General features: G+C 44.7%; 1 protein-coding gene across 1 annotated transcript in view; it reads right to left on the reverse strand.

The window, feature by feature from the left end:
- Nucleotides 1–15642, reverse strand: part of NANS (N-acetylneuraminate synthase) — a 29175-nt gene extending 13533 nt beyond the window's left edge. Inside the window, exons 1-2 of the mRNA XM_067743852.1 lie at nucleotides 15421–15642; nucleotides 4025–4240 (exon numbers count right to left, since the gene is read on the reverse strand). Coding sequence (XP_067599953.1) covers nucleotides 4025–4240; nucleotides 15421–15552 — 348 coding nt within the window. The 5' untranslated portion in view covers nucleotides 15553–15642. The remainder of the gene's footprint in view (nucleotides 1–4024; nucleotides 4241–15420) is intronic.
- Between the last annotated feature and the right edge of the window lie 8146 nt (nucleotides 15643–23788).

Consider the following 23788-nt stretch of genomic DNA (forward strand, 5'->3'; position numbering starts at 1 on the left):
GTATCTTCGAGATATGCCTGAATGCTTATTCCAAAGACAGTACTAGGGATCCAAAATACATCTGTACACTTCCTTGGAAATTCTCTCCAGAGCCTGTTTATGGGCCCTGCAAAAACTAATCTGCCTCAAAATGAACCTCCAGGGACTTCCCTGGTAGTCCAGTGGTTAAGACTCTGTGCTTCCACTTCAGGGGGCACGGGTTTGATCCCTGGTTGGGGAACTAAGATCCCGCATGCCGAGAGGTGTGGCCAAAAATTAAAAACAAAAAAACGAATCTGCCTCATTACTGACTTGTTACCAAGTTGGTCAGATCAAAAGTTTCACCCAGGAATTTTAAGTCTATTCACATTTGACCCAAGAACAATCAGTTTCTTGAACCCAAACCAGCCCTCTCCAAGGACTAAGATTTAGCTGTCCCTGAGTGAATGAGCCCTACAGGCAGTTACCAAAGAGCAATCCCCAAAGGTTCTGAACCCACAGTACATGAAACAAGCACGGAATGAAAACTGTCATTTCTTGGGCATGACCTTCCTATCAAGCTATTTCCTAAGCATGGACTATGGGTCAACACTATGCCAGGACCTGGGTTCATGAGGGTGTCCATGCTCCTCAGGTCAAGCCTACCTCCTGGGTATTTTTACTTTTATTTATTTATTTTAAAAATAAATTTATTTATTTATTTTTGGCTGCATTGGGTCTTCGTTGGTGCACGCGGGCTTTCTCTAGTTGTAGTGAACTGGGGCTACGCTTCGTTGCGGTGCGTGGGCTTCTCAGTGTGGTGGCTTCTCTTGTTGCAGAGCACGGGCTCTAGGCACGTGGGCTTCAGTAGTTGTGGCATGCAGGCTCGGTAGTTGTGGCTCGCGAGCTCTAGAGCGCAGGCTCAGTAGTTGTGGCGCATGGGCTTAGTTGCTCCGCAGCATGTGGGATCTTCCCGGACCAAGGCTCAAACCCGTGTCCCCTGCATGGGCAGGCGGATTCTTAACCGCTGCGCCACCAGGAAAGTCGACTTCTGGGGATTTTTAATCCACCCCCTTGCCCTTTACCTATGAGGAAACAGGCCCGAGAGATGCAAGAAGAGTATGGTCAGGAGGGCAGGCTCTGGAGTCGCCTAGGTTGGAATCAGCCTCTGCTGATCAACAGCTACTGACAGCTAACCCGCTCCGTGCTCTAGCGTCCTCATCTGTAAAGTGGGAATAATAACTGTCCTATCTCAAGGGGTTGTTAAGAGGAGTAAATGAGCTGATACATTTAAAATACCTAGCATAGAACCTGGCAGATCATAAACACTCAAGAAACGTTGAAGATTCTTACTTTTAATCACTCAGCTAGTTAATAGCAAGACCAGAAAAAACACCCAAGTCTTTCAGATCCCAAAGCCCACAATCTTTTTTGTCTAACATTTTTGATTTACAGATCCTTTAAGGATCTGATAAAAACCATCAACGCTCTCTTTTGTTTGGCTCACTTATTTACTTATTCACTCAACAAACATCTCCTGAGCACCTACTACGTTCCAGGCACTGGGGATGCTGTGGTGTTAACAGCCTAGTGGAAAGGAGCAATAGTTAGTGGTAATTACAGAAGTAAAGAAAATCGGGAGACAGGACTTCCCTGGTGGTGCAGTGGTTCGGAGTCTGCCAGCCAATGCAGGGGACATAGGTTCGAGCCCTGGTCCGGGAAGATCCCACATGCCGCGGAGCAACTAAGCCCGTGCGCCCCAACTACTGAGCCTGTACTCTGGAGTCTGCGAGCCACAACTACTGAAGCCCGTGTGCCTAGAGCCCGTGCTCTGCAACAAGAGAAGCCACCACAATGAGAACGAAGAGTAGCCCCTGCTCACCGCAACTAGAGAAAGCCTGCACGCAGCAACGAAGACCCAATGCAGCCAAAAATAAATAAATAAATTAATTAATTAATTTTAAAAAAAGAAAACCAAGAGAACACAACAGAAGGACGGGCCTGAAACAAGCAGGGGCACAGGAAGAATTTCCTGAGGAGGTACTATTTAAGATGGGATCAGAAAAATGCCCAGTAACCACTTTAGATAGGTTTTCCTAAAAATATGTCCCCTTTTCCCCAGGGCATCTCTTGGGCCCAAAGACTCTCCAGCCACCAACATCGAGAGTGGTGAAGAGCAGGGGGGAAGCCCAAAGGCTCTCCTGAGCTTTGGGAAGCCACACACACCCAGACGGACGGCCAGGTGGCAGCTGAGGGACTGCAGAAAGCACACTGCACTAGGCGTCAGATCTGCCCTCAAGACCCATTTCCCAGCTGTGTGACACTGTACAAACTTCCTGGCCCCTCTGAGTCTCCATTTCTTCATCTGCAAAATGGGGCATAGTAGGGATAAGATATATTACTGTAAGCGGGCTATGGAACTGAAGCCTGGACTTGTCAAGTTTCACAGACACCTAGGTTCTCTGCTTCCCCCCCTTTTTTAAACTACCAATGGTTTAGGCTAGAGTTATGTTTCTTTCGACTCAATTTACAGACATATCTTAGGGTTGGAATAGTGACACAAAAGGTCAGAGGCCTAGCGAAGGAACTGGGCTCCCTTCAAATATTCTAGTTGACTAAAAGAATCCTAAGTGTTTCAAGAGCCTTTAAAATGTTGTTTCATCTAATGATCCATTACTGCAAAGCTATCCTAAGGAAACAATTCAAACCACAGAAAAGAAGATGGTCATCTCAGCATTATTTATAAGCACAAAAAACTGAAAGTAAAAACATAACCTCATGTTCAAACATAAAGAAATGGTTACATACATTATAAATCCTCAAAAGAAATACTACACCATCATTAATAACTTTCAGCACAAGATATGGAGAGCTACATGTCAATTATATCTCAATAAAGCTGAGAAAAAAAAACAAGATATGGGTAAAAGCTGTAGATAATGTTAACTGGGAAAAGCATGCACGGAACTCAACATTCACAAATATAACAACTAGGAAATAAAATATGCACATAAAACAACTTCAGGAGGAAATATATAAAGAGAGCTGCCAGGGACTTCCCTGGTGGCACAGTGGTTAAGAAACTGCCTGCCAATGCAGGGGACACGGGTTCCAGCCCTGGTCCGGGAAGATCCCACATGCCACGGAGCAAATAAGCCCATGCGCCACAACTACTGAGCCTGCGCTCTAGAGCCCGCGAGCCACAACTACTGAGCCTGTGTGCCACAACTACTGAAGACTGCGTGCCTAGAGCCAGTGCTCCGCAACAAGAGAAGCCACCGCAATGTGAAGCCTGCGCGCCGCAACAAGAGTAGCCCCCGCTTGCCGCAACTAGAGAAAGCCCGCCTGCAGCAACAAAGACCCAACGCAGCCAAAAATAAATTAATTAATTAACTGATTAAAAAAAAAAAAAAGAGCTGCCATATAGAGATTATGGGTCAGTTTTTCTCCCTTTTTCCTGTTTTCTAAACTTTCTGTGACATTGTATAACATTGTATAATTTTTATAATTATAAAAATTTTTTATATTTGAAAAAAGAGCACGGAAAGGAGTCTTGAGGCAGGTTACAGAGCAGATGGGACCCAAGACCTGGCACCAGCTGGACTCGTCCAGTATGTCAGCATGGCCATCCTGTGTGCTACTGCCTTCTGAATCATGCAATGCCACCTCACCCAGATAAGCCACGGCCACTCAGCAAGGGGAGGACTCCTGTCAGAACTGAGGTTTCCTGAGTCCAGGCCACTTTCCACTGGGAGAAAACTGGCCCAGTGTGGCATCTTCCACAGGCTTGAGGGACTCTGGGGTTCCAGGGTGGCTGGCCCCTACTCCCAGAGACAGCCTGCTTTGAAAACTATGGTTCCCTGCATCACTGGCCCTCTGATCCCCCTGGCCTCCTGTTTAGTTGGGCATTTATCTTGTTAATGCTATGGGGAACTCTAGGTCCAGAAAGCACAAAAAAGTCTAAAGTGAGCAAGGGCTGGAGCTGGCTCTAAGCCAAAGCCACAGGGCTACCTGATGTCCCCTAGGTCTGCTAAAATGACAAATAGCAGCGTGGCAGAGGGCTCACCTCATCCATGCCGGAGGCAGTGAAGAAGATGCCAACCTCCTCGGCATATTTCTGCAGCTCCTTGTACTGGGCGTGGCTGAATTCCAGGTGGCGTTTGTGCTCCCCGTACGTCTTCCCCCAGGAATGCTTCGAAGTATACGGCCTCTCCAAGGCTTTCCGATTAAACTTATACTCCAGCTCACTCTTCTGGAACTTGGCACAGTCAGCGCCACACTCCTGCAACACACATTAGGTCTCCTTTAATGACCCTGCACAGATTCTGAGAGACAAGAGAAGTGTTGGGGCAACTGCTATGAAATTATTATCTTTAAAAATAACATCGGGGGGCTTCCCTGGTGGTGCAGTGGTTGAGAGTCTGCCCGCCGATGCAGAGGACACGAGTTCGTGCCCCAGTCCGAGAGGATCCCACATGCCGCGGAGCAGCTGGGCCCATAAGCCATGGCCGCTGAGCCTGCGCGTCCGGAGCCTGTGCTCCGCAACGGCAGAGGCCTCAACAGTGAGAGGCCCGCGTACCGCAAAAAAAAATAAAAATAAAAAAAAATAACATGAATTGACAGATGCATTAAGAACTCCCAAAGAAGAGAAACAGGAAAAGCAAGGAAGTCTCACAGGAATAAAAGGGTGGGGATGGGGGTTCTGCTGTATTTTTCCCTCTTAAAATGTAAAAAAAAAAAGTGGGGGCTGCTTTGTTTTGTATTATAATATTAAAAATAATTAATCAAACAGTCAAAGAAGATTTTAAGTTGTGTAACTCGGCAGAGGCTATGAAAACTGGGCCAGAATTTAGGGGAAAAAGTCAGAATCTGACTTAACTCTGACTCTCTTGGATAAGTCACTTCCTATCTCTGGACTCAGTTTCTCCATCTATACAAATGGCCATTTGGACTAGCTCTAGGACCTGTAACTTGCTGAGGAGCCCCTGATGGGAGTGGGAAACAAAGGAACAACTGTGTTTTTAGCTGTTCTGCACATCTGCTTTTCTGCATGGCATCTCGTTTGAACAAGAGGTTCTGGGGCAAAAGCAAGCAAACTTAGAAATGCCCCAGCTTTACTTAACAGAAGCTATAATATAAAAGCTGGATTGTCTAACTATAAAAGCTGTAATTTTATTGCCAGTCCGCCTCCAATCTTTCAAAATTGTTTTTTAAAACCACTCAACAGATAGATTAAGCAAAGCTCTCTAAAGTCTCAGCTCGCTGACATTTCTGTAGACACAGAGGTCTTCATGCTGCTGGAAACCTCAGCTCCAGAAATGCCTGTGCTGAGAGTGCTGCTTCTACTCCTGGAAAAATCAAAAGATGGCACAGTCAGGACTTGATGCTGGATAGAAGTTCAGAGAACATTAGACCTGAAAGTGACCTTGGGCAACAGAGTCCTCATTGTCTAGATGAAGATCCCAAGGCCTAGAGTGACCTGACCAAAGCTGCACAGTGAGTCTCTGGCAGAGCTGGCCAGAGGGCTTTCCTGAACGCTGCAGAACATGATCTTCACAGAGCACTGCTTCCTTCCCTTTGCTTCTCACCTCCGTGTGAAGAAGTAGACTTACCCGCAAGAAGTTAAAAAGCTTGTCTCCACCTAGGCAAGTAGTAAAGTGAAGTAAAACAGCAGAAAGTACTAATGATAAGAGATAAGATAAAGTTCTACCACATTCCACCTGACAGCAGTTGTATGGGGAGGACAGCAGGTTCCTCCTCTTCTTTTCTCAGCTTCTTTCCTAAATATGACAAATTTCTCTATCTGTTTAATGCTATGGTCAACTCTTGGTTCAGAAAACACAACCACTGTCACTATTTTACCATAATGCTGATGGTTTCTTTGCTCAAGCTTTTATTGCTTCTCTACTGGCAAAAAGCAAGCTACAGAATGAGCCAAGGTGTGATGTGCCCTTTGCATCAAAATTTGAGAGTTAAAAGTATATTCAATCAGCAAATTTCTAATTGTAACACAGTTATATTTTTATACATATTATATAATTATAATAAAATTTTATTGTAATAAAATAAAAATAATTGGGTGAACAAAGAAAAGAACAAAGGGTGTCACTCATCATCCAATTATACAAAAGCTTAAGTTGCAACCCACTGTAGTCACCCAGAGAGTGAGTCCTAAGAGGAACTCAGGATAGAAAAAACAGGATGAGGGATTCTGTGCTTTGGATAAAAAGCCCCCAGAGGAGCTTCTGGGTTGGCGAACACGTGGAGGTGATGGGAGAGTGGTGCGCCTGGAGAAGTCATGGGAAGTCTGCTCCCATTCCCCGTGCCTTGCCCTATGCATCCCTTTCATCTGGCTGTCCCTGAGTTATATCATTTTATGATCCACTGCAGATCTACCGTGTGGCTGACAGGGTCTTGGTGCTCCAGCCGGGTGTCAGGCCTGAGCCTCTGAGGTGGGAGAGCTGAGTTCAGGACATTGTCCACCAGAGACCTCCTGGCCCCATGTAATATCAAATGGTGAAAGCTCTCTCAGAGATCTCCATCTCAACGCTAAGACCCAGCTCCACTCAACAACCAGCAAGCTACAGTGTTGGACACCCCATGCCAAACAACTAGCAAGACAGGAACACAACCCCATCCATTAGCAGAGAGGCTGCCTAAAGTCATACTAAGTTCACAGATACCCCAAAACACACCACCAGATGCAGTCCTGCCCACCAGAAATACAAGATCCAGCCTCATCCACCAGAACACAGGCACCAGTCCCCTCCACCAGGAAGCCTACACAACCTACTGAACCAACCTTACCCACTGGCGGCAAACATCAAAAACAACAGGAACTATGAACCTGCAGCCTGTGAAAAGGAGACCTCAAACACAGTAAGTTAAGCAAAATGAGAAGACAGAGAATTACACAGCAGATGAAGGAGCAAGGTAAAAACCCACTAGACCAAACAAATGAAGAGGAAATAGGCAGTCTACCTGAAAAAGAATTCAGAATAATGAGAGTAAAGATCAAAAATCTTGGAAATAGAATGGAGAAAATACAAGAAATGTTTAACAAGGACCTAGAAGAACTAAAGAGCAAACAATGATGAACAACACAATAAATGAAATTAAAAATTCTCCAGAAGGAATCAATAGCAGAATAACTGAGGCAGAAGAACAGATAAGTGACCTGGAAGATAAAATAGTGGAAATAACTACCACAGAGCTGAATAAAGAAAAAAGAATGAAAAGAATTGAGGACAGTTTCAGAGACCTCTGGGAGAACATTAAACACACCAACATTCGAATTATAGGGGTCCCAGAAGAAGAAGAGAATAAAAAAAGGGACTGAGAAAATATTTGAAGAGATTATAGTTGAAAACTTCCCTAATATGGGAAAGGAAATAGTCAATCAAGTCCAGGAAGCACAGAGAGTCCCATACAGGATAAATCCAAGGAGAAACACACCAAGGCACATATTAATCAAACTATCAAAAATTAAATACAGGGCTTCCCTGGTGGCGCAGTGGTTGAGAGTCCGCCTGCCGATGCAGGGGACAGGGTTCGTGCCCCGGTCCAGGAGGATCCCACGTGCCGCGGAGCGGCTGGGCCCGTGAGCCATGGCCGCTGAGCCTGCGCGTCCGGAGCCTGTGCTCCGCAACAGGAGAGGCCACAACGGTGAGAGGCCCGCGTACCACCAAAAAAAAAAAAAAAAAAAAAAATTAAATACAAAGGAAAAATATTAAAAGCAGCAAGGGAAAAGCAACAAATAACATACAAGGGAATCTCCATAAGGTTAACAGCTGATCTTTCAGCAGAAACTCTGCAAACCAGCAGGGAGTGGCAGGACATATTTAAAGTGACGAAAGAGAAAAACATACAACCAAGATTACTCAACCCAGCAAGAATCTCATTCAGATTCAACAGAGAAATTAAAACCTTTACAGACAAGCAAAAGCTAAGAGAATTCAGCACCACCAAACCAGCTTTACAACAAATCCTAAAGGAAGTTTTCTAGGCAGGAAACACAAGAGAAGAAAAGGACCTACAATAATAAACCCAAAACAGTTAAGAAAATGGTAATAGGAACACACATATCCATAACTACCTTGAATGTAAATGGATTAAATGCTCTAACCAAAAGACATAGACTGGCTGAATGGATACAAAAACACCTGTATATTTGCTGTCTACAAGGGACCCACTTCAGACCTAGGGACACATACAGACTGAAAGTGAGGGGATGGCAAAAGATATTCCATGCAAATGGAAATCAAAAGAAAGCTGGAGTAGCAATTCTCATATCAGACAAAATGGACTTTAAAATAAAGACTATTACAAGAGACAAAGAAGGACACTACATAATCATCAAGGGATCAATCCAAGAAGAAGATATAACAATTGTAAATATTTATGCACCCAACATAGGAGCACCTCAATACATAAGGCAAATGCTAACAGCCATAAAAGGGGAAATCGACAGTAACACAATCATACTAGGGGACTTTAACACCCCACTTTCACCAATGGACAGATCATCCAAAATGAAAATAAATAAGGAAACACAAGCCTTAAATGATACATTAAACAAGATGGACTTAATTGATATTTATAGGACATTCCATCCGAACACAACAGAATACACTTTCTTCTCAAGTGCTCATGGAACATTCTCCAGGATAGATCATATCTTGGGTCACAAATCAAGCCTTGGTAAATTTAAGAAAATTGAAATCATATCAAGTATCTTTTCCAACCACAACACTATGAGGCTAGATATCAATTACAGGAAAAAAATCTGTAAAAAATACAAACACATGGAGGCTAAACAATACACTACTTAATAACGAAGTGATCACTGAAGAAATCAAAGAGGAAATCAAAAAATACCTAGAAACAAATGACAATTAAAACACGATGACCTAAAAGCTATGGGATGCAGCAAAAGCAATTCTAAGAGGGACGTTTATAGCAATACAATCCTACCTCAAGAAACAAGAAACATCTCAAATAAACAACCTAACCTTATACCTAAAGCAATTAGAGAAAGAAGAACAAAAAAACCCCCGAAGTTAGCAGAAGGAAAGAAATCATAAAGATCAGATCAGAAATATATGAAAAAGAAATGAAGGAAATAATAGCTAAGATCAATAAAACTAAAAGCTGGTTCTTTGAGAAGATAAACAAAATTGATAAACCACTAGCCAGACTCATCAAGAAAAAAAGGGAGAAGACTCAAATCAACAGAATTAGAAATGAAAAAGGAGAAGTAACAACTGGCACTACAGAAATACAAAGGATCAGGAGAGATTACTACAAGCAACTCTATGCCAATAAAATGGACAAACTGGAAGAAATGAACACATTCTTAGAAAAGCACAACCTCCTGAGACTGAACCAGGAAGAAATAGAAAATATAAACAGACCAGTCACAAGCACAGAAATTGAGACTGTGATTAAAAATCTTCCAGGGCTTCCCTGGTGGCGCAGTGGTTGAGAGTCCACCTGCCGATGCAGGGGACACGGGTTCGTGCCCCGGTTCGGGAAGACCCCACATACTGCGGAGCGGCTGGGCCCGTGAGCCATGGCCGCTGAGCCTGCGCGTCTGGAGCCTGTGCTCCGGAACGGGAGAGGCCACAACAGTGAGAGGCCCACGTACCGAAAAAAAAAAAAAATCTTCCAAAAAAAAGGCCAGGACCAGATGGCTTCACAGGCAAATTCTATCAAACATTTAGAGAAGAGCTAACACCTATCCTCTCAAACTCTTCCAAAATATAGCAGAGGGAGGAACACTCCCAAACTCATTCTACGAGGCCACCATCACCCTGATACCAAACCAGACAAAGATGTCACAAAGAAAGAAAATAACAGGTCAATATTACTGATGAACATAGATGCAAAAATCCTCAACAAAGTACTAGCAAACAGAATCCAACAGCACATCAAAAGGATCATACACCATGATTAAGTGGGGTTTACCCCAGGGATGCAAGGATTCTTCAATATATACAAATCAATCAATGTGATAAACCATATTAACAAATTGAAGGAGAAAAACCGTATGATCTTCTCAATAGATGCAGAAAAAGCTTTTGACAAAATTCAACACCCATTTATGATAAAAACTCTCCCGAAAGTAGGCATAGAGGGAACTTACCTCAACATAATAAAGGCCGTATATGACAACCCCACAGCCAACATCATTCTCAATGGTGAAACATTGAAACCATTTCCACTAAGATCAGGTACAAGACAAGGTTGCCCACTCTCACCACTATTATTCAACATAGTTTTGGAAGTTTCAGCCACAGAACTCAGAGAAGAAAAAGAAATAAAAGGAATCCAAATTGGAAAAGAAGAAGTAAAACTGTCACTGTTTGCAGATGACATGATACTATACATAGAGGATCCCAAAGATGCTACCAGAAAACTACTAGAGCTAATCAATGAATTTGGTAAGGTAGCAGGATACAAAATTAATGCACAGAAATCTCTTGCATTCCTATACACTAATGACGAAAAATCTGAAAGAGAAATTAAGGAAACACTTCAATTTACCATTGCAACAAAAAGAATTAAATACCTAGGTATAAACCTACCTAAGGAGACAAAAGACCTGTATGCGGTAAAGTATAAGACACTGATGAAAGAAATTAAAGATGATACAAACAGATGGAGAGATATACCATGTTCTTGGATTGGAAGAGTCAACATTGTGAAAATGACTATACTACCCAAAGCAATCTACAGATTCAATGCAATCCCTATCAAATTACCAATGGCATTTTTCACAGAACTAGAACAAAAAATTTCACAATTTGTATGGAAACACAAAAGACCCCGAATAGCCAAAGCAATCTTGAGAAAGAAAAACAGAGCTGGAGGAATCAGGCTCCCTGACTTCAGACTATACTACAAAGCTACAGTAATCAAGACAATATGGTACTGGCACAAAAACAGAAATATAGATCAATGGAACAGGATAGAAAGCCCAGAGATAAACCCACACACATATGGTCACCTTATCTTTGATAAAGCAGGCAAGAATATACAATGAAGAAAAGACAGCCTCTTCAATAAGTGGTGCTGGGAAAACTGGACAGCTACATGTAAAAGAATGAAATTAGAACACTCCCTAATTCCATACACAAAAATAAATTCAAAATGGATTAAAGACCTAAATGTAAGGCCAGACACTATAAAACTCTTAGAGGAAAACATAGGCAGAACACTCTATTACATACATCACAGCAAGATCCTTTTTGACCCACCTCCTAGAGAAATGAAAATAAAAACAAAAATAAACAAATGGGACCTAATGAAACTTAAAAGCTTTTGCACAGCAAAGGAAACCATAAACAAGATGAAAAGACAACCCTCAGAATGGGAGAAAATAGCTGCAAACAAAGCAACTGACAAAGGATTAATCTCTAAAATTTACAAGCAGCTCATGCAGCTCAGTATCAAAAAAACAAACAACCCAGTCCAAAAATGGGCAGAAGACCTAAATAGACATTTCTCCAAAGAAGATATACAGATTGCCAACAAACACATGAAAGGATGCTCAACATCACTAATCATTAGAGAAATGCAAATCGAAACTACAATGAGGCATCACCTCACACCAGTCAGAATGGGCATCATCAAAATATCTACAAACAACAAATGCTGGAGAGGGTGTGGACAAAAGGGAACCCTCTTGCACTGTTGGTGGGAATGTAAATTGATACAGCGACTATGGAGAACAGTATGGAGGTTCCTTAGAAAACTAAAAATAGAACTACCATATGACCCAGCGATCCCACTACTGGGCATATACCCTGAGAAAACCATAATTCAAAAAGCGTCATGTACCACAGTGTTCATTGCAGCTCTATTTACAATAGCCAGGACATGGAAGCAACCTATGTGTCCATCAACAGATGAATGCATAAAGAAGATGTGGCACATATATACAATGGAATATTACTCAGCCATAAAAAGAAACGAAATTGAGTTATTTGTAGTAAGGTGGATGGACCTAGAGACTGTCAAACAGAGTGAAGTAAATCAGAAAGAGAAAAACAAATACCATATGCTAACACATATATACGGAATATAAAAAAAAAATTGGTTCTAAAGAACCTAAGGGCAGGACGGGAATAAAGACACAGATGTAGAGAATGGACTTGAGGACATGGGGAGGGGGAAGGGTAAGCTGGGATGAAGTGAGAGCGTGCTGTGGACCTATATACACTACCAAATGTAAATAGATAGCTAGTGGGAAGCAGCCACATAGCACAGGGAGATCAGCTCAGTGTTTTGTGTCCACCTAGAGGGGTGGGATAGGGAAGGTGGGAGGGAGACGCAAGAGGGAGGAGATATGGGGATATATGTTTGTGTATAGCTGATTCACTTTGTTATACAGCAGAAACTAACACACGACTGTAAAGCAATTATACCCCAATAAAGATGTTAAAAAAAAAAAAAGCCCCCAGATAGCTAACATGCATGTCTCAGGAAAAATTTTAATGAGCCCAGATTCTTGCATTTGCCCATATATAGAAAAGCACTAAAATCATTAACTTGAGATATTTGTTCTTTGTGATTAGCAGTACTTTTTTTTACCAAGATTCATGCTTGATTACATGTATTTCCTAGCCAAAAAATCCATATATATACTGGCTTCTCCCCTACCTCTTTGGAGCAGTTTCTCAGATCTACTGAGAGACTGTATCCTGGGCTATAGTCCTCATTATAAAACTTAGCTCACAACTCTTCTGTTGCGCATTTTTATTTTGGTCAACAATTGAATGAACTGCCAATTAAAGAAGGTCACTTGCCACCTGGTTCTACAAGAATTAACTCACTACCCACTGCAGCTGCTGACCTTCAACATATCCTGAAAGTAATTTAGGGTAGAGATCAGGAATGAGGCTCTCTGTGCTCCAGGAAAACTGGCAGAACAGGCCTTTAGACAGTTAAGTATTTGTAGGAGAAATTTTTTATGAACCTGGATTCTTGAATCTTCCCATACTTAGAAAAGCACTAAAACCATTAACTAAGATATCTGTTCCTCGTGACTAGCAGCAACCTTCCACAGAGATGTGTGGTTGATTACAGGTTCCCTTCATCAAAATCACATATATACTTACCTCCCTCCTCACTGCTTCAGAACAGTTTCTCAGAGGCTGTCTGCCTGGTTATGACACTGAATAAACTCAGTATGACACTGAATAAACTCAACTCACAGCTCTTATACTATGTGATTTTTTCCAAGTTGACAGAACTCAACTTTTAATATTGTAAACAGATTTGGTACATGAACAAGCCAGCTTGTACATAATATACTCTGGATAACTAAACTTGGAAATGTGACTCCATCTGGCAAGAAAAAAAATCCTAAAATGTAAGGATTTCAAAAGATTCCATTGCTTTAAGTTTAAAAATAAAGATACATACATATTATAAAACAAGTGAAACTGAAGCTTAGAGAGGAAAAGTCCAAGATTATCCAGCTGCCCAAGATTATTCAGCTAGTAAATGGTATCATGACTCCAGTCCAGCGCTCTTTCCACTATAACACAACCTCAAACTCTTCATTCTCCTCCCCCGGGGAAAACTATCCTTCACAATTAAAACAGGAAGAAGAAAAAAAACCACTATAACTTTGTTTCTATGGCTTCACTATTTCTAGGTATTTTTACAACTTCAGCATTCAGAGTTGACACCTCCAAAATAAGGTTGTTTCCTAAATTAAGAGCCGAAGTCTCCCCCTAGAAAACAATGTTACAGTACAAAGGCTGGAGCCCTGTGTCTAAGAGCAAAGCTCTGAAATACATGAATTACTAGCTGTGGGCCCTCAGATAAGCCACTGATCTTCTCTGAGCCTTTAAAATGAAACCAACAGCATCTATTCCACTGTGTTGTTGTAGGAATTAAATGAGATGGTGCATTTAAAGCACTTGGCCCAGAAAGCATTCAAAAATTTAGCAATTGTTACTCTTTAAAGGTATTTTAATTTTTAGATTTCATAAGTGATAACATAGAGTATTTGTTTTTCTCTGACTTATTTCACTAAGCATAATATCCTCCAGGTCCACCCACATTGTTGTAAATGGCAGAATTTCATTCTTTTTTATGCTTGAATAATATTCCATTGTGTATATCAACCACATCTTCTTTATCCATTCGTCTGTTGACGGACACTTAGGTTGCAAATAGACTCACAGATCTAGAGAACAAACTAATGGTTACCAGTGGGGAGAAGTAAGGGGGAGAGGTAAGATAGGAGTGGGGGATTAAGAAGCACCATCTACTATGTATAAAATAAATAAGCAACAAGGATGTATTGTACAGCACAGGGAAATATAGCCATTATTTTGCAATAACTTTAAATGGAGTATAATCTATAAAAACATTGAATCATTATGTTGTACACCTGAAACCAATGTTATTGCAAATCAATTATACTTCAATGAAAAAGTAAATAAAATTTAAAAATAAAAGTATTTTTATGATTCAGTAGGCTTCCATAAAAGCTAGTCCTGAAGGAGTAATAAGAGTTAGTCCTGAAGGAGTAACAGAAAACCTAATCATGAATGACTGAGTGAACAGCACTGACTGAAGGGAAGTGAAAGGAAAAAAGATGGAGTGAGCTATCGCTAAACCAAGGAATCACAGCGCAGACTTATTGTGGGGCCCGGGGTCACGATGAAGAACGTGACAGGCCTCCCCTTCAGAGGGCTCACAGTCTAACAAAGAGAGAAGTTTAAACAGACAGTGACAATACAATTCGATGGGAACAATTACAGGAGCCCAGCTTTGCAGGCAGGGATTGGAGAAAGTATCCAAAGAGGGATCATAAATGTTCATTAACATCATATCACTAATAACCAACATGTATTGAGTCCTATTTGCCAAGTACTCTACTAAGAGCTTTACGCGAGTTATCTCATTTGATCCTCACAACTCTATGAGGTAGGTAAGTACAAGGAATGGCAGGTGAGAGAGACAACAGCAAATTTCAGGAACTTCCTGGAAGTAATTCACTGTCGCTGGAAGATGTCAGAGATTAAAAAAAAAAAAAAAAGGCAAGAAGGGGCCAGGTCATTAAGGTCTTGAAGGCTTTATTAAAGGGTTTCGACTCTACCCGCTGGCAGTGGGAAGCCACTGAAGGTGCCAGGCGGCTGATCAAATCTGTGTTTCAGAAAGATCATTCTGCCACCAGAAGGGAGCGAGAGAGCTGGGAGTAAGGCGGGGGGGGCGCAGATGCAGTAATGCAAACAAATCAGGATGGTGGCGGAGGGCTGAAGAGGATTCGAAACGTTTGGAAATGGATCCGGCGAGCTGGACGGCAGGCCGGACGTAGGGCACCGAGAGGCAGAGGAAGGATGGCCCCAGCTCTGCGCAGCCCTGCCCCACCCTTGCCCAGGCCGGTCTTCCCCAGGCCCCGCCCCCCGCTCGGCGCCCGAGTACTCTAGACAGTCCCCTCACCTTGGCCATGCGGATCATGCGCTTGGCCACGTCCAGGTCGCCCTGGTGGTTCTGGCCGATCTCGGCAATGATGAAGCATGGGTGCTGCCCGCCCACCCAGCGCCCGGGACACAGCTCCAGCTCCAGCGGCATGGCAGCGGCTCGCGCTTCCGCGCCACACCACCCGTCACGGTGCCGCCGCCGCCGCCGCCTTGGTCGTTTCGGTCAGCAGCCCAGCAGAGCCCACACACCGGCCCCGCCACGTCAGCCCGCGACCACCGCGCAGCCAATCCTCGAGCGCCGCCTCGCTCCAGACAGCCAATCAGGTCAGGGGGCGGAGCCACCCTCTAGGGGAGAGGTGCGGCGGGAAGAGGAAGCTGCGCGCACTTCTCCGGAGCTGAGCTTGTGGCTCACGGGGTCTGGTGGTCGTGGGGTCCCTGCGTTTACCCGTGAGCAGACATTCCCCGAAGGAGGCTGACGGCTGGGTGCCTTCGGCGTGGAGAGAGTGCGCGCCCTACAGTGTAATGGAAATACAGATTCTGGAGTTAGAATTACAGAGCTGGTTCGAGCCCAGCCCATGCCACTAACCAGCTCTTGATCCTGAATACCTTAGTCTTTCTGAGTTTTATTTTCCTTTTTCTCTGAAATGGGAAAATTATAAAGACCCCACCTCTTAAGGTTCGTGAGATGATGTATAGAACACCCTAATCACAGTACTTGGCCTGTAGTAAGCTTTCAATAAGTGGTTGCCAGGCTTCCCTGGTGGCCCAGTGGTTGGGGTTCGCCTGCCGGTGCAGGGGACGCGAGTTCGTGCCCCGGTCCCGGAGGATCCCACGTGCCGCGGAGCGGCTGGGCCCGTGAGCCATGGCCGTTGGGTCCGCACGTTTGGAGCCCGTGCTCCGCAGCGGAAGAGGCCGCAGCAGTGAGAGGCCCACATACTGCAAAAAAAAAAAAAAAAAAGTGGTTGCCAGTCCTATTACACGAGAGGCAACAAGTTCAAAAAGGTCACTGAGGGCTTCCCTGGAACGGCTAGGCCCGTGAGCCATGGACGCTGAGCCTGCGTGTCCAGAGAGAGGCCCGCGTACCGCAAAAAAAAAAAAAGTTCACTGACTTGTCCAAAGCCGTCCAGAAAGCTGTGGTGGAGCTGGGATTAGGACCCTGGACTGCCTCCTAGCCTAGGGCTCTTGCAATACACTATACTGGGTTACAGACAAAGCTGAGAAATAACCAGTTTGAAGGAAGAAATAACACTTGATTCCCTGCTTGACTTTCAGAACTAATGAGCAAAGTAACAACAGAAAGGAGAGGAGGAGGCACTTCTGGGTGGAAGGGAGAAGGGTAGGTTTGGAACACGTTGGTGTAAATATGCAGGTAAAACTGCCCACCAGGCAGGAGGAGAGGCAGGTCTGAAGCTCTGAGTGGAGGTCTGGGCTGGAGAGAGAGATGTGGGAGCCATTTTGAGGAAAACCTGAGGATGGGTTTGACTCCTGAAGGAGAGAGTGTGCAGAGGGATGAGCAGTGGAGAGGTGAGCCTTGTGCAGCCGTCCTGGAAGGACAGAGAACTAGGGTGTGTGTCCTGAGGAGGAGAGACCCACAGATTCAAAGGCCCAGAGCAGTGCAGGAGAATGAGGAGCCAGAACTTGGTGGGAACATGGGGGCAGGGGGACCACTGGAGACAGCAGATTTGGTGGTAAAATGGATTTGGTGGCCAAAGGAAGATGAAAAAACATCGGAGGCAAAAATAGACTTTTCCTTGGAAAAGTTCAGTTGTTAGACGGAAAATGGACCATGGGCTAGAGGGGGGTCCCAAAGTTGAGCGGTTCTGAAGAAGTGCAAGTTTGGAGGCCAGGAGGAAGCAACCAAAGGACAAGGAGATTGCAGCAGTGTTCATTCGTCTGCGATATGTCTAGACTAGATGCCATGTGCTTTATGTCTCTCAAGTTTAAATGGTCTTTCACACCTGGGTAAGGCTGAGCAACAGGACCTGATTACAGAGAAAATTAAACCCAGCACTAAAGTAACTCAGTCACTTGGGGCTAAAGAAAACCATCATGGTTTTGCATAGTTCATAAATAAGTGGAAATTAAGTTTAAAGGAAAAAAAAAGAAATCACATTTAAAAATATGATCATCCCACAAAAGCAAATTAGGCTGTTGTTATCTGTGGTTAAATAAGGACTTTCAATAAATTAAAGTAGGTACTTATTTAGTACCTACCACGAATAAGGAGGAAAGTATACAATTTTTCTTCTACTCTTGTTCTTGTTTTTTAGGGGTTTTTTTTTGCGGTACGTGGGCCTCTCACTGCTGTGTTCTCTCCCGTTGCGGAGCACAGGCTCTGGACACGCAGGCTCAGCGGCCATGGCTCACGGGCCCAGCCGCTCCGCGGCATGTGGGATCTTCCCGGACTGGGGCACGAACCTGTGTCCCCTGCATTGGCAGGCAGACTCTCAACCACTGCGCCACCAGGGAAGCCCTCGTTCTTGTTTTTAAAGCCAGTTTCCAGTGCTTTCTGTTGCTTTTTCTGCTTGGATAATGAATCAGTGTTCAATCTGTCAAAATGGACGAGAACATATGGGAAGGTCTTTAAAAACAAATTAAAACCAATGAGGGGTCTTTTCTTTTCTTTTTTGGCAGGAGAGGGCAAGGAAGAACTTAATTTTGGAGAAACTAGGGTACCCAGAGTGCTGGGTCATGAGGGTCAAGGTCAAGGATTGGACCCAGTTCCTAGAGCTCAGACCCTGGGGCCTGGGACCCCAGTGGCTAGTTTGACTGTGCTCATCAGCCCCTCCTGCAGCTGATTCCCGCAAAGCCTCCTCCAGCCTAGGACTCCTGCCTAATTTTTTTGCCACTCTGTGCTCTAGTTACACTGAACTATTTTTGAGTTCCCCTAAAGGATCATGTTCTCTCTCCTCCAGGCCTTGGCACAGGCAGTTTCCTAAGCCTGCACACTCCCTCCTCCCCTACACCCACCACGCTGAGCCTTGCCTTCTACAGGTCCTTCTGCAAGTCCTTCAGGGTAGAAGTCACCTCCTCTCAGGACCTTCTCTGATCTCCCCACCGACCTTCTCTGGGCTCCCATAGGACCCTCTTTTGGCCCACTTACTACCCTTCATGGTGACTCCCTCTTTTCTTGTCTGTTATTCTCTCTAGACTGTGAGCTCCTCTGGGTTGGAACCATCTGGAGCACCTACTCAGCACTAAACCCAGGGCAAAGCCCTAGGGACACCATGGTGAACAAACAAGAAGTCCAGGCCTCTGCCCTTATGTGGCTTAGAGCCTTATATTATAACTGTGTCCTCCAGGACAAAGACCTCCTTGAGAGCAGGGCCTGAACTCTTTCCTACTATATCCGTAGCACCAAGCACAGAACTTAACACTTCGTAGGTGCCAATAAACATTTTCTGAACGGCCAAGTGCAGAAAAGGAAAGATGACAGCAAGGACTGAGGCATAACTGACTTCATACGTTTACTCCTCAGGCCACATTCAGCCTCTTAGGTGAACATGACTGTTCCCTGAAGTCAGCTTTCTGGAAAGTTCCTCTGAGGAAGAAGTGAAGTATTAATGCACCCAAGTTCCCCGACCCCAGCCGCCGAGGACCTGTCCTGGTGTCAAGTGCCCCAGGTTCTCAGTTGTTCCATTTATAGGCACGCTTGATGGTCACACCCTGACCTACACCCACGTCCTGCTTCCTCAAACTTGGTCCTCATTCCTGGAATATAAGCATCATTTTTATACTGTCCCTGAGCGAACAAGCCCACCATCACACCTGGGGCAGTCTGGGAGGTGAAAGTCACCTCATACTGTCTCTGTGGAAGGATTTTTGACCTGGGATACACAACTTACCTGCCTCCATTTTCCAAATGCTACCTCACTCACCCATCCAGCAAATAATTCCTGCATGCTAGGCACCCCGCCAAGCACGAGGAATAGAAAGGGGAATAAAGAGTGTGGCCCTCTTTCTGTAAACTGTATTTTACAGTAAATGTAGTTTACGACAAAAGTAAACTATGTTCACGCACTGCTGTAAAATCATGGACTATGATAACGAGGGCAACGAAGGAAACAAATTGAGTGCTGTGTGTGACTAACAAGGGGACCTTCTTTACACGGGTGGTCAGGAAGTGTCTTTCTGAAGAGTCGACACTGAAGCTGAGAACCCTATCCCAAATTCCTTCCAAATGATAATAATCTATTCCCACACTGGGCCCCCACAGGAGGTTGAAACAGTATAGTGTCCTGAAAAAATCACAGGGTTTGGAATAAGTCAGGCCTGGGTTCCACTCCCAGCTGTGTTCCTTCCTGCTAAGGAACTTCTCAACTTCCAGCCAATGGAAACAACCACCACCAGAGGCCGTAGTGAGGACCATAGGAGATGAGAGGTGTGAGACCTCTAACAGCCTGGACCTGCGGCCCAAGGTTCTTACCCCAGATACTTAGGGAGAAAGAAGTCTCATCCTGAGCTCTGGCTCCCTGGCCTGCTTCCACTGCCTGTGGCTTGGAGGACCTTCCCTATCCTCATACCTCATCTTGACAGTCTCTGCCTGTCACCAGCCTCATCTCCTCTTCATCCCCCACTACAACCCCCTGTCTGGCAGGTCCTGCCCATCCCCTCTCCCCAGTTAAGACAGTGGGTCTAGGGAATTCCCTGGCGGTCCAGTGGTTAGGACTCGGTGCTCTCACTGTGGTGGCCCGGGTTCAATCCCTGGTCGGGGAACTAAGATCCCTCAAGCTGTGCGGTGTGGCCAAAATAAAGACAGTGAGTCTACGTTGTCTCACCTCCTCATATCACTCTTTTTTTAAATTTATTTTTATTTTTTTATTTTTTATTTTTTTTCCTCCTATCACTCTTAACTTCCAAGAGTCTCCAAAGCTTTAACAACTTTCACTCTTCTCCCTTACGCTGTCCTTGGGAATATCGTCCGTTCACAGAGCTTCGAGATGTATGTTTTCATGGGTGACTCCCAGATATTCATCACCAACCCCAGTCTGACTGCTCTCCTGGTTGCCTGCTCAGCTCACAACCATCTCTAGAAACAGCCCCAGTACACCAGAACGCCCCATAGCAACCTGGTCTCAAACATGTGATACTGCCAACCCGAGGCCAACCAGATTGATGCAGACGTGTATTAAAAGATAATATTCCAACCGATAAGCACATGAAAAATGCTCAACATCATTAACCATCAGGAAAATGCAAATCAAAGCTACAATGAGATTCCACCTCACACTCAATAGGATATCTACAATTAGAAAGACAGATAATAAAAAGGATGTGGAGAGACTGGAAACCTCATACACTGCTGATGGGATATAAAATGGTGCAGCCGCTTTGGGAAACAATCTGGCAGCTCTTCAAAAGGTTAAACACGGCATTACCATATGACTCAGCAATTCCACTCCTAGATATATCCCCAAGAGAAATAAAAACACGTGTCCACACAAAAACTTGTACACAGATGTTCACAGCAATATTATTCATAAAAGCCAAAAAGTAGAAACAACCCAAATGTCCATCAACTAATCAACAGATAAAGTATAATATAGCCACTCAGTGGACTATTACTTGGCAACAAAAAGGAATGAAGCACTGATGCATGCTACAACATGGAAGAACCCAATACTGGAACCTTGTCACATGAGTATTCAATAGGTGAAACTTTCAAGAGTATTCATCTGAGATAAATTGTGAAGAAGAGAGTCTGGGGGTTAGGGGAGCCATGATGGACATTGTCAAATATTTGCAAGACTCCATTTAAAAAGCTAAATTGGATTTTTCCCTTCTGCAGCTCCATGGGGCAAAATTAGAGCCAAGAGTGTTATAGGAAATTAGATAAGTAAGAGCTTTTTAAGTAGACTGCTTATCGAGTTAACAACACCCATGATAATAAAAAATAAAGCTGCCTTACTATTGCGGAGATAAAGAACTTTCTGTCTTTCTAAGATGGTAAATACATTGCCTTATAAAGTGTGAGGTCCCCATCACCAAGGTATCCAACCAAAGTCAGGTAGGCATGTTGCTGAGGGATTTCCAACATCAGTAGAGGAATTTGACTAGATGAGATCTGGTTTCTTCCTGCCTGGGGATCCTGGATTTCATTGCATTTTAGAAGTTTCCATGGGTGTCTGGAGATACAACTTTGTTAGCTCCAGATTGGTGGGTTCTGATTTTTGGGACTCTAGACTCCCTTCTGTAAACTTGTATCATCCACTGCCATTTTAGCCTTCTGCTCCTCAAAATAAAATAATTTTTCCCAGTTCCAAGTTCAAAGGGGGTGGGGATAATTAATGTGAATTAGTGTAGTTTGAAACAGCAGTAAAGTTTGGGATAACTGACTTACACAAGATCACAAAACTGGTAGGAAGAGGCAAATCAGGATTTGACTCTCCTCTCCGAATCTGTATTCCTGGGTTCGACTTTTAATCACATTTATGTCCAAACACCCAACTGTGGGGCCTTTTAAGCTCCTGACTGCCATTCTCTGCCCAGAGGTTTTCACAATTCACGTGTTTGGCGTTCTGAGTTGAATTGTGTCCCCACAGAATGCATATGTTGAAGTCCTAATGCCCAGTCCCTCAGAATGTGACCTTACTTGGAAACAGTGTTGTTGCAGATGAATTAGTTGAGTTCATTAGGGTGGGCCCTAACCCAAGATGATTAGGTGTCCTTATAGAAAAGGGAAATTTGTGCACAGACGCATACACAAGAACCCCACATGAAAGACACAGGGAGAAGATGGCCATCTATAAGCCAGGGAGAGAGGCCTGGAACACAACCTTCCCTTGCAGCCCTCAGGAGGAACCAACCCTGCCAACACCTTGACCTTGGACTTCTAGCCTCCAGAACTGTAAAACGATAAACTTCTGTTGTTTATGTTACCCAGTCTATGGTACTTTGTTATGGCAGCCCCAGGAAGTTAATACACGTGAGGAAATGTCATTGAGGAAATATGCACTGAGGGCTGGTGGGTGAGGTACAGCAAAGGGACTCAGGCCCATGGCCCTGAGCACTCACTCTCTAGCAGGGGAGACAAGACAGGGAGCAGAGTAGCCAGTGCCAGGGCCATGAGAACAAGTTATCAAAGTCACTGAATGAGAAACCCAGGGAGGGAAGTTTCCTGTCTGCTGGCCTGCTGGGGAGGCTAATGCCTTTGCACTGGTTCTTGAAGACTGGGATGGTTGGCTTATGCAGGTGGAGGAAGAGTGCAGACAGAGGAGGCAGCATGAGCAAGGTGAAACACACAGGAATGTTCGGATGGCCAGGTAGGGCATATGGAGATTAGGTGCAGGAAGTAAGGCTGATAGGGTGATTTGGGATGTTGTGTGTGTGTGCACTTGGGGGGTGTGTGGCACTGGGAAGTCACTGAAAGTTCCTGAGCTGCATCAGGAGAACCAGGCTGTGGGGAGATCCCTTGAGCAACATAGGGAGGACAGGTCCTGGGTGAAACACTGAGGGGCCTCAAGTGGCCTATGATGTGGGAACTTGGATTTCCTCAGCCTCATTTCTTCCATTTCCCTCTTCCTCCTGCCGAAGCACCCACACTGTGGAGTGCTCTGGGTATCAGAAGTTCCCATCCACAGAGGGATCCTCTGAGATGAGCTTCTCCCAAGTCCAGTGGAATAGTCTACTGTTACTAGCTCATCCCTGGCCTTTACCCTGGGATTAGCACAAGGCAGGGAGAGAAGTCGACCTTGCTCTGCACTCTGGGGCCTTGCAACAGTCATCCTGAGCCCCAATTCCCTCATTTGAAAGATGGGGTCAGAATCCTCACACTGCCTCCCTTGAACAAGATAATGGATGTGAGCTATGCGAACTGTAGCATGGTATGGACGCATTGGGGGCCATCATTCTTTTGTCAGAAGTGGGGCTCAGGACGGGTCAGACTGGAGCCGGTCAGGCCTGAGCTTGGCAGAGTGGATGTAGGTAGGATTTGGACAGGTAGCTGTGGGAAGCACCAGGTGGCTACAGAAACAGGAAAGCAATGGGCTGATGTGCCAGCAGGAGTGAAACCTAATGGCAGATCAGGGACAAGGTAGGGCCCTGACCCAGCACTGGTATGGACAAAGCCAAGGGCCTGACAGGAATTCCTATCACCAGGGGCTGGCTGGGATCCTGCACACTACTCACTTCCCTAGAGTCCATGTCACCCACTCCCAGACTCCCCCAGTGCCAGGTCACCCACTCTGCTCAGATGCCCACCTCTCACCCACCTGCTGCTGCTGCTGCTGCAGCTACCAGGTGCACAGCTGTGCAGAACCCCCGCTGCATGCGTGCTAGCCTAGTTGGCCACTAAGAGAAGCCCATGGTGTAGGCTGTTCCCAGCAGTTCTCCACATCACCCCTCACAGTGTCCAGCACTCTCACATTCATTAGCTTACCACAGCGTGC

The sequence above is a fragment of the Pseudorca crassidens genome, chromosome 7 (genome assembly GCF_039906515.1).
Source record: "Pseudorca crassidens isolate mPseCra1 chromosome 7, mPseCra1.hap1, whole genome shotgun sequence".
Taxonomy (NCBI): domain Eukaryota; kingdom Metazoa; phylum Chordata; class Mammalia; order Artiodactyla; family Delphinidae; genus Pseudorca; species Pseudorca crassidens.